General features: G+C 40.9%; 1 protein-coding gene across 5 annotated transcripts in view; it reads right to left on the bottom strand.

Annotated features, from left to right (window-relative positions):
• The window catches only part of sulf1 (sulfatase 1), a 74912-nt gene that overhangs the window by 11983 nt on the left and 45916 nt on the right, over positions 1-17013 (bottom strand). For 3 of the 5 annotated variants that reach the window (XM_025003814.2, XM_017406598.3, XM_037973195.1), the window contains exons 2-8: positions 8402-8705; positions 7743-7982; positions 7017-7168; positions 4623-4792; positions 994-1144; positions 740-915; positions 464-592 (exon numbers count right to left, since the gene is read on the bottom strand). In XM_025003814.2, coding sequence (XP_024859582.1) covers positions 464-592; positions 740-915; positions 994-1144; positions 4623-4792; positions 7017-7168; positions 7743-7982; positions 8402-8576 — 1193 coding nt within the window. In that variant the 5' untranslated portion in view covers positions 8577-8705. Of the gene's footprint in view, positions 1-463; positions 593-739; positions 916-993; positions 1145-4622; positions 4793-7016; positions 7169-7742; positions 7983-8401; positions 8706-11327; positions 11357-17013 lie in introns of those variants that run through there. The other 2 variants (XM_025003815.2, XM_037973196.1) reach the window with 2 other exon arrangements.

The raw sequence follows: 17013 nt of genomic DNA, 5'->3' as shown, positions 1-17013 counted from the left end.
CTAAGTCTGTGGAAGATTTTACAGGTACAGGTGTGAACGCTCCAGAGTTTCAAACTGAATAAACCAGTTGTTTTGCATCTCTGGCAGCATTTAGGTGCAGTTAGGTCAACAATAGATGCTTTGTAAAGGACAGCAATTTAGCTCTCACATTGTACAATGTTAGCACAGTGAGGTTTTGTGGAGAAACACATGATTCAGCTTGCAAACAAATTTTGCAGAAACTTTAATAAATCGAGACCTCAGCGACTTACAGCCAAAGTCCCACAGCCAAGGAAAAATTCACTAAATAGCCCAGAACACACACCAGGCTCAGCCAGAGCAAAAAATATCATTTAGGCTGTGGAACTTTGCCTTTTGCTCGGTAAATGACCAATGAAGAGAACTGTTGCATTTATCACACACACACTGTGCATTTATTGTTCATAATATCCATTACGGCATGACATGATGGATCCATACAAACCTATTGCCAGTCCGTTCCTGTTCCAGCAGCTTAAGGATGGACTTTCCATCCATGTCTGGGGGGGTGTCCAGGCCAGCAATGTGGAGAATGGTGGGCGCTAGATCAATGTTCAGCACCACATGAGGGTTTCTGAAAAGGTGCATGAATACAGCTGGTAAACTTGTATGCCGTAAGTGGCATAATATATATAGATAAAAGAACCAACAGCTGAAAAGCAACAACATTTGGAAAATAAAGGAGGTTTTAAAACAAAGAACCAAGTGATTTGGTACTCACACTGCTCCGGGTTCCACATTTGGTCCTCTGAGGAAGAATGGCACTCTGATATCAAAATCATAAGGCATTGATTTTCCCTTGACCAACCCAAACTGACCGATGTGGTAGCCGTGATCAGCTGTATAGATGATGTACGTGTTGTCCAGCTCTCCGGTTTCCTCTAACATGTCATGAATCTGTGTTGCAAAGGAAACAGAAGATGTGTTGATGATTTCACAGACATCTGGAGTAAACACAGTGATAGTTATACTTACTTTCTGGACAGAGTCGTCGACTGACATCAGAGTCTGCAACCTTTTCCGGTGCAGGAAGTTGGTGAACTCCATGTGGATTGGTTTCATGGGGCCTGTGTACTGCATGATCCAATGTTTGTCCATATTTGGGGCATAGTTGTAGCTGGGGGTTCTAGGACAACAGAAAAAAACACTCAAAACATGCCAAAAATGATAGAACATACATTTTAACTGAGTACATAATAATCTCACATAGAAGTATGAAATTCTTCCTCGACACCTGCTTACATGTGAGCTGTCAGAGCACATAACGGCTACAAGACTGCGCTCGAGATGCCAAAAACACCTGTCTGCTACTTTTTACAAACGGCTGCTCAACAACAGGTGCAACAGTTGTCCACTGTGTTTGACACGCATCGATAGTCCCTCTGTTTGTTGACGGAAACATCTCGATCCTTCGCAGACAGCACCTTTGCCATTTTTCCACAACCCTCTCCGACCATCTCTCCTCTCACACAGAGACGAGAGTCTCCTTGCTCGACTGCGCTCTTGGCACACATAAGCAATTTGAGGGTTGGCACATGCTTATGAAAATAATAGGCCTCACAGTCAAGCTTGCAACAACCTCTGGACCAAAAACTCAATAAGTCATGGTCATTTAAAAAAGGGGGAATAACAAGAGAGGGTAAACAGCAAGGAGGGAGGATAAGACATGTCTGTGGGTTTCTAAATGAGAGAAACTATTCACCTGTGGTGTTAGCCGAAAGTAACGAAGTGGGATAAAACTGTACAACTTCGTATCTGCAAAGTTTCATAGATGGAAAGCAAAAAAGTGCATCCAGATAAGTACGTAATAAATATCAGAATCTAGTCAACTTTGCTGTCAGGACTCAGTGAGCTGTTTTTGCGATTTCAACATCAACTAAGCCCTGGGTATCTCCAGCTGAATTGAAACTGAATTAAGTGAAATAAATTTAATCTTCATAGCTTAATTCTTATGACAGAAAAACAACTGAAAATATGCAAGAAGCACAACCCAAGTCTCTGAATCTAAAAGGAATGCCAGAGAGCTTAAACTGAGATTTTAACACAGACACTTAAGGTCTGAGTATCTTTTTTCACTCACTTTCCAGTCACTAATATTGTGGTTATAAAATAAAGCTATCAAAAAAACTCCCTTTGTTCAGCTGAGAGCTGAAAAAGGAGATGACTGTGGTTAATATGAAGACGTCATTATACGATGTCTTAAAGGAAGATAAAATAATACATAATTTAATTGAACGTATCAGAAACGTCAAAGAAGACACTTTTGGAACATCCATAAATAGAGCTGAAGTTGCTGAATAAATAAATAAACAGTTCTGGATTTCAAATTACAATTTGAACTGCAACATCACAGTATGTGTGTGACTAGTTATCTTAGTAGGATGCAAAAAGTGCTTGCAATTCAGAGAAAACTGAACTTTAATGTTAAAGACCAAATTTATCCCGGATTCAGGTTAAACATTTATAAATGGTTTAGATGTTTTTCAGATGATTCTTGAACTCCCAAATACAGAGTAAATAGTGTAGCATCTGGGTCATTCTTTATGCTTCAATATATCTTTCCAAAAACTGTTTTCTTTCTGTGAAGAAGGAGCCTCGAGTATCTAAACTTTGATACTTATTGAGGAGCTGCAATGAGAGCCTCTTTGCTCTCAGTGACTGAGCTGCCTTCTGTCCTCGTCTCCTCAGGCCTGCTTTGTGAGAAAGGTGAACTCTTCACCCACCTAGCAGGCAGTATAATAAGATCCACAAAGAAACCTGTCTCTGGGCAATGGGCCACCAAGCTATGGGGCCCTGAGCACCAGGGAACCAGGAATGCAGAGGTCAGTGGAATGAAGTCAGTCCGTAGGAGAGGTCACACCTGCCAACCGGCACGTATACGTCTGCATCCGTACACCACAGAATGCCTTTTTGTGACTGTACAAAACCCAACACAAGACCCATTCCGTGCGAAGATTAGAGCCTTCCCTTACAAGCAATTTGTCGAGCTACAACCAGAACTATTATCACTCCCTGCTATCGAAAGACATGCAATTGAGGAACCACATTACACATAAAGCATTTAAATATGTCTCAACTTGGCTTACATCTAAGGACCTAGGCAAAAACACCTTCAGAGAGGAATGTTAATAACATTAACATCAAACCCTCCCTCGCTATTGCAGCTGTCAGAAGTACAGACGCTTGTTTGATTCATGAGGCAGCTCCTCCTTCACTGCCACGCTGTCTCTTCCCACCCCTGAGACTTTTACACATTAGCTGGATCTAGCATTTGCTGCAGTGATTGAGTGTCTGAACGGCTCCAAATTAATACATTCATATTATTAGATACTGCATCTCCTTCAAGCAACCTCAAACTGGAACAGAACCAAAGACGAGAGAGTTTCTGACATGTGCCAATGGAAAAAATGATATACCTCATCTATAATAAAACCAGATAGTCAACAAACAACATAACAAACACCCACACATGCCAACTACCTGTGTTCTCCATAGTAACCACGGCACATTTTCCACACACTACACACCTACACACAGTCACTGGGGCAACCCTTGTATTCCCCCGTGGGCCCCAGCTCCACCCCCTTCACACGAAGGCACCGGCTAAAAATAAATTAATAATGTCACAAAGGGTGTTCCTGAGTGCACAATGCATTCCTCGCATCCCAGGAGCCACAGGGAGAAACTACTGATTGATATGGACGAGGTCAGGAAGTTCCCCGGGAATTAAACAGGACGGGAGGAAGGGGTGGACGCAGCCAGCCGAGACGAGAAAACGAGACGACACGAGGAAATACAGAGAGAGAGATAAACAGAGAGACAGTAAGAGATATACAGATACAAAAAGGTAAACAGAGCGGGATGTTAGGAAGACACTGAGCTGACATCCAGTGGAGTAGTGCACTATGGGTGCTCAGTAATAGTGAAACCAGAGGGAGCTGTAGCGGAGCTATGCCAAAAAGCGATCCCTGATCCGCTCCACAGTATGTTCCCGCTGGTCTTCAACGATGATAAATCATTTTGATTTCACGCACCGTGTCATCAGCCCCTTGGAGCTTCTAAACAACCTGTCATCCCTGGGGATTGAGGGGCGTGCTGACTGTCATTATGTTAGGCACACCTAATCATAAAAACTCAATTGTGTGTCAGTGGGAAAAATTGAAATTATGAAATCACAACCTTTTTATAGGTGGTTTAAAGTTTTATAGGACTTCTGATTAGTGTTTATGTTTAAGTTTAGCGTTGTGAATACTTGTCCAAGATTTTGTGCATCGCCCTTATGCCACCAATATTGCTCTGATCGTTCAGGGTATTGACAAGAGTTCCTGTTACCAGGCTCTGTGACCCTGACCTGGGTGATTTGAAGTCGGATCTGTAGTTTTTGACCTGAGTCCTACAGATTTAATTAGTGTGATTTCTGAAAATTTGAACACAGAATAAACACCACAAAATGTCATGTTCTTGGAGCAGGTATGTGTCTAAAATAACATCCATGTGAAGGTTTGAGTAGCAGAACATTGCATTGTACAAATATAAGCAGTTTAAATGCCAATAGCTATGATATTATCAGTGGATTTGGTCATTTAAGTCTCAGTTTTACTTACATGTGCTGTGAAGCATTTGAGAAGAGCCCTGCATATTGTGGGGCTGAGTCTTCTGGTCCATGAGGAGCAGCATGACTAATGACCATCATCACAGGACGATGAGGAAATATCTTCTTGGACATGTGGAAAAAGTTGATGCTATCGTTGGTGATCAGATCTGTGAAATAGTCCTTTGAAAAGAAGAGCAAAACAAGTACAGTTTGTAAGTGCCACAAGACTAAAACCCACATCTAGAGAGGTCTAAAAATAAAGGTGGAATTGAGGTGAAAACGCTCAACAGCACGAGCTTTGATAAAAACTCATTTTGCGGTCTGATCACCGTGACATGTTTCTTTACCTCGTCCAGTCATTTTCAAATAAATAAAGAGGGGCCAGTGGGGATATGAAGTGGGGCCATTGAGTGCACTACAGCACCAATCTGTCGAGTCAACAGCTGGCAGCTTGCCTGTGTGTGTAAATGAGTGTGTGCTCATCAGTCTTCTTGTGTACACTGTATATGAGCTGTTGCCCCATCAGGGAATCTCTGCACTATCGAATGTGACACCACTTGATGATGAGGGGGAGCTTGGCGCTTTCAAATGGTATGTTGTTATGACAGCTCCCACCTTCCATTCCAATCGGGGCTATTCATTTTGTTTCTGCCACTAAGCCTCATTTAGTTGAATCCATTTTTTTCTTGCTTCTTCGCTGCTTTACTTTCAGAGATAATGGAAGACAAAAAGCCAAAACAAAACCTCCAAAGATTTAGACCTCAGGCAGTACAAAGAAAATGAGCTCAAGTGACTGATGGTACATTTCCTTATGATTATGAGAGATTTAATAGCACAGGCACAGAGAGCACAGCTGAATGAATGAAGCAAACTTTCAAGAGGTTAGGCTCAGAAAATCCCTTACACCAGTAGAAGTGGAGTCCATTTTATTTTGCCAAGTTTCCAATAATAGATTAAAGGTTCTACCTGCAATTCTGGTTTGCTGCTTTTGTTTCCTGGCAAACAACAAAATGGAAGGGAGTGCCAGGCTAGGAATGAAAGGGTGATTTCTCTGGGATGTCAGAACTGGAGTTGGCTGATTCAAATGGTTCATATTAATAGGTTTTTTTTTTTTTACAGTCATGCCAGTTTTAATGGCCTGGCAGCTCGACATGCTCATGGAGGCTGAAGATTATGCACACACGGCAATGCTATGGTATGCTCTTTAACACTGCCAGCTCCAAACATCTGAACCATCGGGGCTAAGGGCTCTGGCAGGTCAACAGGAAGTGAGAGTGTCATTGAAAATGCTTGGCCAACAGCAATAAAACAATCAGGGGGGTGATGAGTATTCCTTTTCCCATTTGGCTCTGTTCAGTTATGGTAGCCATACAGTGGTAAAATTTTTTTGCTATTCTCACACTAAGTATCTAAGGGACCTACAGGTCAGTCATTGCAGCTGGGAGTTAAAGCTTTGAATTTAAAACACTTGTTTATATCATCAAACTTAATCTATCAAAAAAGCTTCAACCTACATTCCTAAAGACACAGTCAGATGGGATCTAAATGAATGTTAAGTACTCTGCAAATGTCTCATTTGCATGCAATGACTTCATGTACCGGCTGTGCAATTTTGTGCAGAAATCTGACAATCTGTGAATTCAAAGAGAGGTTTTGTTTGCTTAGTGGTTGCATCTGACGGCTCTGAGCAGAGAATAGCAAATATCATGTCCATTTGGTTTTAAACCACAATCTGCTGACCAAGCAGATGTCATGTAAACACCCTGTCCTCCGCTTGCGGGTAATTTTTAACACCTCAGTCCAAGTTGGCAGAGGAATGGCAGCTCAAACATTTATTTGCCCATCTTTTAGGCCAGCCCGCCCCACTGATGTCTTGTGTATGCAGGACTGCACAACCTGAGAAGATGTTGGCACAGAGCAGTGAAAACAAACTGACAGCTCCTATAAAAACAAGAGTGGAAGATTCACGGCCAGCGCAGTCCAGAGTAACAACAGACGGCTGCTGTGACAGTGTAACCACAATGTTCATCTCTTGACCCCTTTAATTTTTTTATTGTAGCAGTATAGCCCAAAAATCATGTTTCAAAATGGCACAATGCAACAGAAAGAACACAAAGAACTGCAAAATACTTGGGCTTCTCGTAAAGATACATTTATTTTACACTGTCTAAATATTGAGGAGAGGTGCGTCATAATAAAGGGATGCCACAGAAAGGAGACGCCACCTCGACGCAGCCTATTCCCTTTAATTCCCATGTCAGGATTCCTGCCAGCCTGGATCACAACATAAGCGAAGACCTTCACTGTGTTTATAAGTGAGTGGAACCTGCAATTTGTTAGGTGAAGTCTTTATTTTAAGTCATAAAGGGAAAAGAAATTAGTGAGAAATTTTGCGAGAGCATACCTTAGCGTAGTCGGCACCGTGCTTCTCCTTGTAACCATTCCGACAGACTGTGTAATTATAAAAGCGGGAATTTTTGATCAGTCCGACCCATTCGCGCCACCCAGGTGGGATGTAGGTGCCGTTGTACTCGTTGAGGTATTTCCCAAAGAAGGCTGCAGAGAAAAGAAAGAATAGTTTCATTTACATATGCCGTCTTTGACCATCAGAGAAAGTTTTATGCTTTCCATTGTGTTTGTGATTTTATCTGTATGTAAGTGAGACTCAGGTTTTTAGACAAGGAGACAGTCCTCCCCCCAAAAAAGAGCTAACTATAAACTAATGCATCAACTTGGAAATCGGAGGCCAAGCTGCAGCCCACAAGACCCCCACTGAGCTGTCCAGTTGAAAGCCTGCCATCGCTCAAACAGATACAGTCTGATAAGATGTAACAACTGCCTGGCATGCTCAGTATGTTTTTATTTCTTACAGCAGACAGCCAGGCAAAGTTGAGGAGTCAGGGTTAGCATAAAAACATTCAATAACGTGCAAATGTTGAGTGGCTAGAAGATTTAAGTAGTGGGTATCTGGATCCTGAAGCGAGATGAGGGTAAACTGTGTTCACCACAAACTGCATTACTTTTCCATAAAAAATAATATAAAATAGTTACAGTTCTCTGTGTTGATAAGCATCAGATTCTTTATGCTTATCAGTGTTATAAGCGTTTGCATTTTTGTGTCTTCACCAACCTGTCCGGTAGCCAGTGTTGTTGAGGTAAACCGCAAAGGAGCGCGGCTCATGCTGAGCCTGCCATGACGGCGACGAGCAGTTCTCGTTGTTGGTGTAGGTGTTGTGGTTGTGGACATACTTCCCCGTCAGCATGGATGATCGTGATGGGCAGCACATGGGCGTGGTGACAAAGGCGTTGATGAAATTCATGCCGCCGTCTTCCATTATTTTACGTGTTTTGTTCATCACTTGAAGAGAACCTGCAAGACGATCAAGTTTTCCACATTTAAAAGTCTTTTTTTTTAAACATGCATTGTCAATAAATTGAAAGAAATTGGTTTTACCAGTACACACGTAATTGATATACATTTTGGACATATTTTGTTTTATTTTAGGCCCCATTTCAAGGTCAATATTCTCAAAAAAACTATTTATAATTCACAATTTAAATGAGCAGATGGCTAATCAGTTCTGGCTTATGGCCTGTATTTAATATTTAATGTAAATCCTTGAGCAAACACCCCCCTAAAAACAATTAAACTAATTAGGGTTGGATGGAAAAAGAGTTTGAAAAAAATATTAGCTAAATATATAGAAGACTTTTTAAATTAAAGAATAAAAAAAGAAAATCTAAGCTGTGAGTTCTAATAAGATGGTAAAGTTTGTCGGCATGCCTTACCCAACTCGACGTCTTGGTCATCGGTCATGATGAGGATGATGTTGGGCCGAATGTTTCTACGATCCTTCTGGCTGCGACCCCTGAGCCCCTGAGCCCTGGTGGTGGTGAAGGCCCAGCTGTCTGGAGTCCAGTCCAGAGTCAGCAGGGCCACCCAGGACACCCACAGGATTAACATGGTGTCCGATACGACGAGCCACCGGATGGGTTGATGGGAAGATTAATGGAGAGAGAGAGAGATGGGCGGGAGCAGAGGACCGGCCAGGCCACTCACTCACACTCGTGTAGCGCTCGCAGCCTGTGTTGACTGAGAAGAAACAGAAAGAGAAACACAATACATACAAACATTAAAGCTTATTTTGGGGGGAATATGCAATATAAGAATTAGGAACAGAGTTATATTTTGTAGGAACATAAAGAAATATTTATATCAGATAAACTTCACTAACTAACTTGACCTGACTGCACCAAACAATCCAACAAAAAGAACAACTGAGCTGAGAAGGACTTGAAGTCTAAAGCTCACCTCAGAGAATCCCATGAATGTATTTTTTTTTGTCTTTTTTCCCCAAAATATCCTTGAACTTTCTCTTGTGCTCCCCCCCCCCTCTCCTCCTTAAAACAAACTCCCACAATGCTGTTGTTCAGCTAACTGTGCTGAGATCACACCATTGGCTGCCCGCACTCAAACACCCACAGCTTGCTCTTCAGCGGGAGCCAATCGGGGCCCACCTCCCACCTGTCACTCAAAAGTCAGACCCCCACCACCACCATCATCACCACCACCTCCCCTGGTGAGTCAAGCATGACAGACTTCTGTTGGGGGGGGGAAAGGGTTCCGCCACATTAACTCCAGCGCCATTGTCCACCAATCACAGATGACCACTGAGTCATCACAACACTTTGGTGCTTCGTTCTCACAAAGTCATGGTTGACCTAAAATTATACACAGTCCACATCTAACAAACTTCCGCTCAGATGATCATCAATATTTAAGGATTTAATCCTAACAAAAAAAATCTCACCAAAAGTCATATTTTATTGTGTTATTAGAAAATATAACACAAAATCAGTAGATAAAAGTAACAAGTCTTCATTAATTATCAGGTAAGTTTCAGCAATAAAATGACATCTAAAAGAATGGCCTACAGCTGTAAAATGAACCATGACACTGTGATAATGAGTACTCCATCACTGCTTGATATAAAGTGCCTTATGGCCAGCAATCCCACTGAGAGGCACCACACTGCTCCCCATTTCGAATTAATGGCCTGAAAACAAATGGCAGGTCTGTGACACCTGGGCCTGACCAGGGAGGGTGTTTCTGTCATTATCCAGATTTCCACAAAAGGCTCCAACAAAACCTGGAAAGAGCAACAACTTTAACAAAGGTTATAATTTATGCAAAGCACTTTTAATGAAAAACAAAACAAGAACAAATATTTATATCTCATAAATCCATTTTTTAGTGCAAGTGCCAGCTTTAGCCTTACTTCTGGCACAAAGAATAATCTCATTTAATAACAATGGGTTTTTCCAGATGGACAGAAAATCTTTTTTAAAAAAAAATCTTTACATACAATACCATACAATAATGTTTTTGTGCAAAAAGAACATCCAGTTGTGCAGACTGGACAAGCCCGTATCTACAAATTAAACCCCTTGTGTTAAGTGATGCATCAGACAGATGCTCCTTTAAAAGAATTATCTTCAACATCTTCCCAGGCACCCATCATCTAATCCAAAACATGGGTTAGAAAGTGAGAAAAGTCCAAATAATGCTCCAGTAAGATTCTAGATATGATAAGCAGAGTTTTACTCATTGCTCCCAGGTCTTTTGTTTTCAGACATGCAGTGTCTGTGCAAGCCAGTCAGCCTTGTCATTGTGACAGCCCGGTGCAAACATTGGCGCCATTTGGACAAACACCCCTGTGCTGTGGAGTGGACAGAACCTTCCACATGCAACACAAACTTCTCCACAAACATGTGGTGCCACGCAGACACTAAAATGATAGTTCCACACACACACCTTTTTTTTCCCTCCCACAAAAACAATATCTCTCGCTGTGTGGGTTCAAGTCCTCCTACGTCAACGGGAAGGCTTCCCAGAAACAATAGACAACTCATCTCCAAGGAAAAGTCAAGGCTCTTTTTGGTCAAACCGTGGAAGACCTTAAATCAGCTGTAAGCCAGTCGGCCAGCTAGTGTAATCTTAGCACCCAGCACAAATTCAATTTTACATGCCAATGATTTCAAGCAATAGCCTATTCTTGCCACTCAAAGTAGGTTCATTGTTGTGTCTGATTCAAACCTTGTGCTGCTGATGTGGTTAGCTACAGTGCAATCAATAGCTGCACTGTTCAAAATGACTGAGATGGCAATGCTAATTAAGTGCCACATGGATCAACCAAAGGCATGAGGGCAGCAGATCTGCAGGCAAACTGACCTACTGCTTGCTTTTCTTCTGGCTACCTTTCATGCTAACTTGGTTTCTCCTGATCCACTTTTCTCGCTAGGTCATACGTTTGTTTTGAAGCAAAAAAAGTTTTATTAACTTTATGTCTTAGATCATTTCTTAGCTATCTTAACTGAAGCTGTCATTAAGAAAGCATCAAATAAAATCACATTCCTGAGTGCTCAAATTTCCTAATGTTAATGTGACATACAGCCAATAAAGGAAATTACCTGCTAAGTGAAATTACCAATGTGAAATGAGCAGCTAATATTTAGCTATTTTTGCAGTCTGCAAAACAATAACAATAAGATGTGATTTGAAGAGAAATTAGGATAATGTTGTCACAATGAAGGAGAGGATGCAGAATTAGGAGGCTGGCAAGCAATGAGCTTACACAACTCTTTAATTAAGACAGAGTAAAACCAAAAGGCAGTGCCAAAAGAGAAAGAAAATAACAAAAACATAAGAACTGACCTGGCAGGACTACAAGAAAATGATGATCGAACAAAAAACAAGGAAAAGCCATCATGATACATAATGGCAAAGTAAATGACAAATGAAGACCAGCTGGGTGGCAATCAGTAACAAAATTAAGGTGTGTAAAAGACAGCAAACAAGAGATTATGGTTTTCAAAATAAAACAGGAAGTAAAGCAAATACTTAACTGAATGTAAAACTTATATATCATATATGAGTTATGTATTCATTTTTTAAATTTAGGGGTATTAAATTAACTCCTTAACCTCTGATGCTTCTTAAGATTAACTGCAAATGATTAAACAAATATGATTTTTGTGTTCAAAGACAGCCAGAAAGGTTCAAGCACCCTAAGGGATGACAAGTAGCAACAGAGGAATCTAATCCATACCAGCTTCATACGCTCTTCAGTGAGTTCAGTACCAACAGGCCCTTTAGTCGCAGCAAACACAAAACGTTACGAGCGAATATCATGAAATCTGAACTATATTATGTAGTTGGCTTCTGAATCTTATTTTTGTTACTGCCACTGTTTCAAACTTCCATCAAGAGTCAGTTTGAACTGAAATTCCCAAAACCGTTGTTAAAGCTCAGAATAATGTTTCATGTCGTTTTTATAAACTTTTCATTTTGAATGAGTCATTTATTTAGATCATCTAGCACGGAGACAAGTACAACGACCGTCTACTATACATCTGTGGAACAGACAAGAGGCCTTTATTCTTGGACAGCGCCGAGGACTAGAGAGCACATTGTTTCTACTTCCTCATTGTTTCAGTGGATTAGCAGTAATGACCCTTTAAATGAGGCCCGCACTGTACTCGTCTCCTGTAAGCTGCAGGAAGAAAACTGGGGGCAGAGAGGGAGGAACGTAAAATGGCCAGGGGTTCAAAGGACTGAAACAAAAAGGCCACTATGGTGTTTTCAGATGCACAGCTGCCAGATGAATAAAAGATGTGCAATTTTCAGATTTTTGGCCATCATCGCCGTGGGGATTTAGCACACCTCAACACCCTGCTAATCTTTATTTCATGAGAGCTGGAGATTTTTACATTACTCATGGAAAACAGTCAAACTTACTCTGCAAGGGTAGCACCGTGCAGTAATCTGATATGACTATGCAAACAGCTGTGCTTGTTGCACTGAGAGAAGATGAACATAATGCAGAGCTGCTGCTTGTATAACCACGCAGGGCAGCAATCCTTGGCTGGCTAGCAGCTGTGCCCTCCAGTTAGGGCCTCAAACCACACACTCTGCTGCGCTCTGACCCTTTTCCAACCCCGGTGGTGATATGGCTTTGAAGGTGGCTTGTTTAACCTAACCCGAGTAACCAGAGGCTAGCCACTAACAAGGGATAAAAGGAGAACGTAAGAGAGAAAAATAGAAGAAAAAAAAAAAGACTGAAAGACTGAAAAGAGTCCTAATACAGAACTATAAAGTCTTGTAAAGGTCTGGCTGTGACTGGTCTGTATTTTCATGTCAGAGATGTCAAACAGGCGACATCTGGCTTAGTTTCAGTTCAGTCAGCAGTGACAGGCTGCACATTTATCAGCTGTCACTGAAAGACAGCAGAAGAAACATGAAAGAGTTTTTTTACATAAAAACACAGATCACTCCCATGAAGTCTTCATCTTAACGGGTTTGTCCACCAACGTATGATATGTCTGCGCACAGAACAGCATCCTGCTTAAGTTAATACGGAGGGTTTGAAGGTAAGAAAGTTCATGCTCTCAAAACAAAACGCAGGTTAAACCTGAACCAGATGCTCCTCTTAAGTAATCAGTCATTTACAAAAGGCTTTGCTGATAAGCACAATAGGTATTTTGAAGCACCTGAAATCCCCCTTATTCTAGCTCAGTTCTTTTGCCCCATCTTGTTTAAACGGTAAAAAGGACAGAATGAAAGTTTGTATTACATGGTTAGAATTTAATTTTTACCTCAAACTTGTAGCAGTTTTTCATTTAGTCGAGCCTAATTGCTCTCCTCGCATTTCATAGAGGAGAAATTATTTTAGCAAGGTGTTAAATTAATGTAGCGATTTGTCCAAATATTTCTGTAATCCGACGGAATTCAGCTGGTCTGCTGCCACGAGCGCTGGTGAGGGAGTTTCACACTGAGGAGAGCCTGTCTCAGGACCCAACTGTGCCCGGCAAGCCAGGGGTAAGCACACTGTACCCACCGAGACCTGCCTGTTAGTCACACGAACTGACTGAAGGAAAGCTCTGTCTCTGTGAAGTCATTTAGCTACAGGAAAGACACGGGTAAAAACTCAAACGTTGGCGTTTTCAGGCTCTTAACTTCACTGGTTTGTTGGACCGAATTGGTTTGAAAATTGATGACAAAGCTCTAGTCAGAAAATGAAGTACAAGACGGTGAGGAGAGATCACTGGCTCCCGGTTCCAGTATATTTATCTCTATAGAACTAAGTTTGACAGGTTCAATCTTTTTATGATTAAAAATATGAAACTTTAGGCTTCAGCTCTATTGACTGGCATGAGGTGTGTTCGTGGTGCAATGTAGGCCACTTTAATGAAGAAGAATGACCTCAATTGAGTAAAATGTGAACCTGGTGTGAGTGCATTCACAGCCATAAGCAGAACCCTTCATGTTTCTTTCAGACCTGGTAGGAGACTCTTTGTAGTGCCAAAACTGGCAGGCCACCCCATCAATATGATGATTTCATCTTTATGTATAATTAAATGAATCCTGGTTTTAAAGTACTTCAAAGTGAAAATGACTTGTGGACCAGCAGGCGGCCTATTGGAAATTATAAGAGGTTTTAACTGCTCTAAGGAGGAAATAATTAAAAAACACAACAGGTCTTTTCAGAAATAAAAAGAATTGTATTTATTTTTCTATGGGTGTGTGTGTTTTCCCTGGTCTGTACGTGGTGTGTGTTTAAACTGAACCAGGGATAAGATTTTTTTTTAGGTTTTTCATTTTAAGCAAAAGGGTCATGCGGCTGACACTGACAAATTGGGTTTAGTGTCGAGATGTAAGACTGGAATCTACTAGTTGCTCAATATGTTCAAGGCTTTGATGGAAAGTTAGGAATTTCAAGTTTATATCTGCCACAGTGTTTAACTTTAGAGAACAAAAGAGATCATTGTCTTGTTTGGTGACAAAAAGAACAAAAAGACTTTATTGTTCCCACAAAAGACCATGATTTCAACATCACTGAGTCAATCAAAGAATACTGACCCAGCTAGGAGGCTTGTCCTTAAAGTGAGGTTCAATTTTATGAGTGGAAAAGAAAATTTAATATTCCAGAGGGTGAAGACAAGGGTAAGAAAAGGTGAACAGGAGAAGATGGGTTAGACAGTGAGCAAAAGGGAAAACATTTCTTTACTTTATAGAGTAAAATGGAAATTTTAAATCACAATTAGGGTTTTGGTCACAGTTACATGACCAAGGCAACTGTCAAGAATAAATAAACTGACTTGTTTCCATGAAATCATCAATGTGGTAGAACAAAAGAAAGAAAGCAAGTTAGAAAAAGCCAGTTTTCCCAAACTGCTGGATGTTTTTGTTAAGTCAATAATGACATCAGCTGTATGACTCAAATTATTTTTTTCATTGCCATGGACATAAAAGAAATCAACAAATCATTTTATAAAGGACTAGTGTGTAGAATGTTACCCCAACCTCCAACAGCAGAGGGTCAATAGATATAAAAATCTCAAAGAGTGAAAGGCCTGCACTGAAGAGATAGTTGTTTTTTTTTTTTTTGAAGTGGGGTTGGGTCCTCAAAGAATGACTTTCAGAGTGCACTGATCTAGTTCCACTGTGTGTGTGTGTGTGTGTGTAGCACCCAGGATGACAGTCAGCTCTTAACTCTGAAGACAAGGTTCCTAACTAAAAGCCTGTGGAGCACTCTCCTTGTCAAGTGTGAGGCTCTGCTTCAACTGGAAGAGTTCAAGAATCTTGGTGTCTTGTTCATGAGTATTAAGAAAGACCATCTCGACCATCTTACTGATCCATCTACATCCCATTCCTCACCTATGGTCATGAGGCTAAGATAAGCTTTAAAGATAAGGTGAGAAGCTCCATCATCTGGGGGAGCCTGGAGTAGAGCTGCTGTTCTTCAGCATCAAAAAGAGTCAGCTGAAGTGGTTCAGGGATCTGATTAGGATATCCTGGGAACCTCCCTTTGGAGGTTTTCTGGACACATCCCACTGGAAGGAGACCCTATGGCAGACCAAGAACTCACTGGAGGGATTATGTATCCTCTCTGGTCTGGGAATGCCCCAAGAGGAGATGGAGAACACTGCTGTGGAGAGGGATATCTGGGTTTCCCTTTTGGACCCGTTCCCTCCATGACCTGACCATGGATAAGCAGCAGAAAATGGATGGATGGATCAACATTCCAGCCCTCACCAGAGATTGTGTCATGACTGAAAACACAAGATCCCAGATATAAGTGGCGAAAATGAGGTTCCTCAATAAGGTGGCCGGGCTCAGACTTAATCATCAAAGAGGAGCTTGAGGACCTGATTAGGATGACTTCTGGTCGCCTCACATGGAGAGGTTTTTGCAGACATGCCCAACTGGGAGGAGACCCCAGAGCAGACCTAGAACTTGATGAAGGGAACTATATTTATCAGGGTCAAGGTTTCCTTCCTGGACCTGCTCCCTCCGCAACTTGACCACGGATAAGCAGATGGAAATGGATAGCTGAATGAACCTAAGGGTCCATTTAAAAACAAAACAAAAAAGTCCATCTAAAACAACTCAAACCTTTTTTTTAGCACTTTGAGCAAACGCTATATTGTTCTTTTACACCCTGTCAGTTTTGTATAAGATAGCTGTTTATGTTATCATTATTTACTCAGCTGAACAACATTTGGGTTGCTATGCATGATGGCTGGTAAAAATACTGACCAGATGAGTTTCCTAGCAACTGTTCCATCTCTCTAAGCAATTTCCTTTATAATTTGGTTCATATAATTATCCTCTTATCTTCCTAGAATGAAAGGTGTCATTCCAACAAGAACCTGTTCCTGATTCTCCAAACTAAGATTGCTTTGACCGCTATCTGCTGTAGGTAGGGGACCATCAATCCCCATTTAAAATGAACAAACTATTCTTTAAGGCATTTAGTATATTAATTATAGACTACTGTGGTGTTTTATTGCTCAATATTAGAAAACAAATGAAAAAGACTATTTTTTTACCTCCACATTATGAAAACAGTTAAGTATAACTTATTGAATTTCTGACAATATGTTGTACTAAATGTTACACATCATACCTTAACTTAATAAAATAAATCACATTACTGCTTATATGGCCAATATAATGTAAAATGTTACAGAAAAAGTTCTCTTTATAGACATCTATAGAGGCAGGAATTATGCTGTAATTTTTTTTTTTTTAATTGTATAAAAAAAAAAACCAAATGAGTAAAGGTCACCAAAACATATGAGCACAATCCAAATCAAATCTTTAGTCAGCAAGCTTTGGACAAGTGTAGCACTGCTGCTGACATAAGAAACCAAACACCCCAAAAATGCAGCGCATGTGTAGGCATATTCTCCAGGAACTGTAGACAAACATAGATCATGAGAGCCGAGCTGTTTATGACCCTGGACGTCATAAACAAACTCCTCCATGAGTGTGACACACAAACACGATACCACTCATAAAAATGTATATTTGTCTGATTGCACCTGTGCCTGTTCGA

The sequence above is a fragment of the Kryptolebias marmoratus genome, linkage group LG21, assembly GCF_001649575.2.
Source record: "Kryptolebias marmoratus isolate JLee-2015 linkage group LG21, ASM164957v2, whole genome shotgun sequence".
NCBI lineage: Eukaryota > Metazoa > Chordata > Actinopteri > Cyprinodontiformes > Rivulidae > Kryptolebias > Kryptolebias marmoratus.
This window is presented reverse-complemented; position numbering and strand designations above follow the sequence as displayed.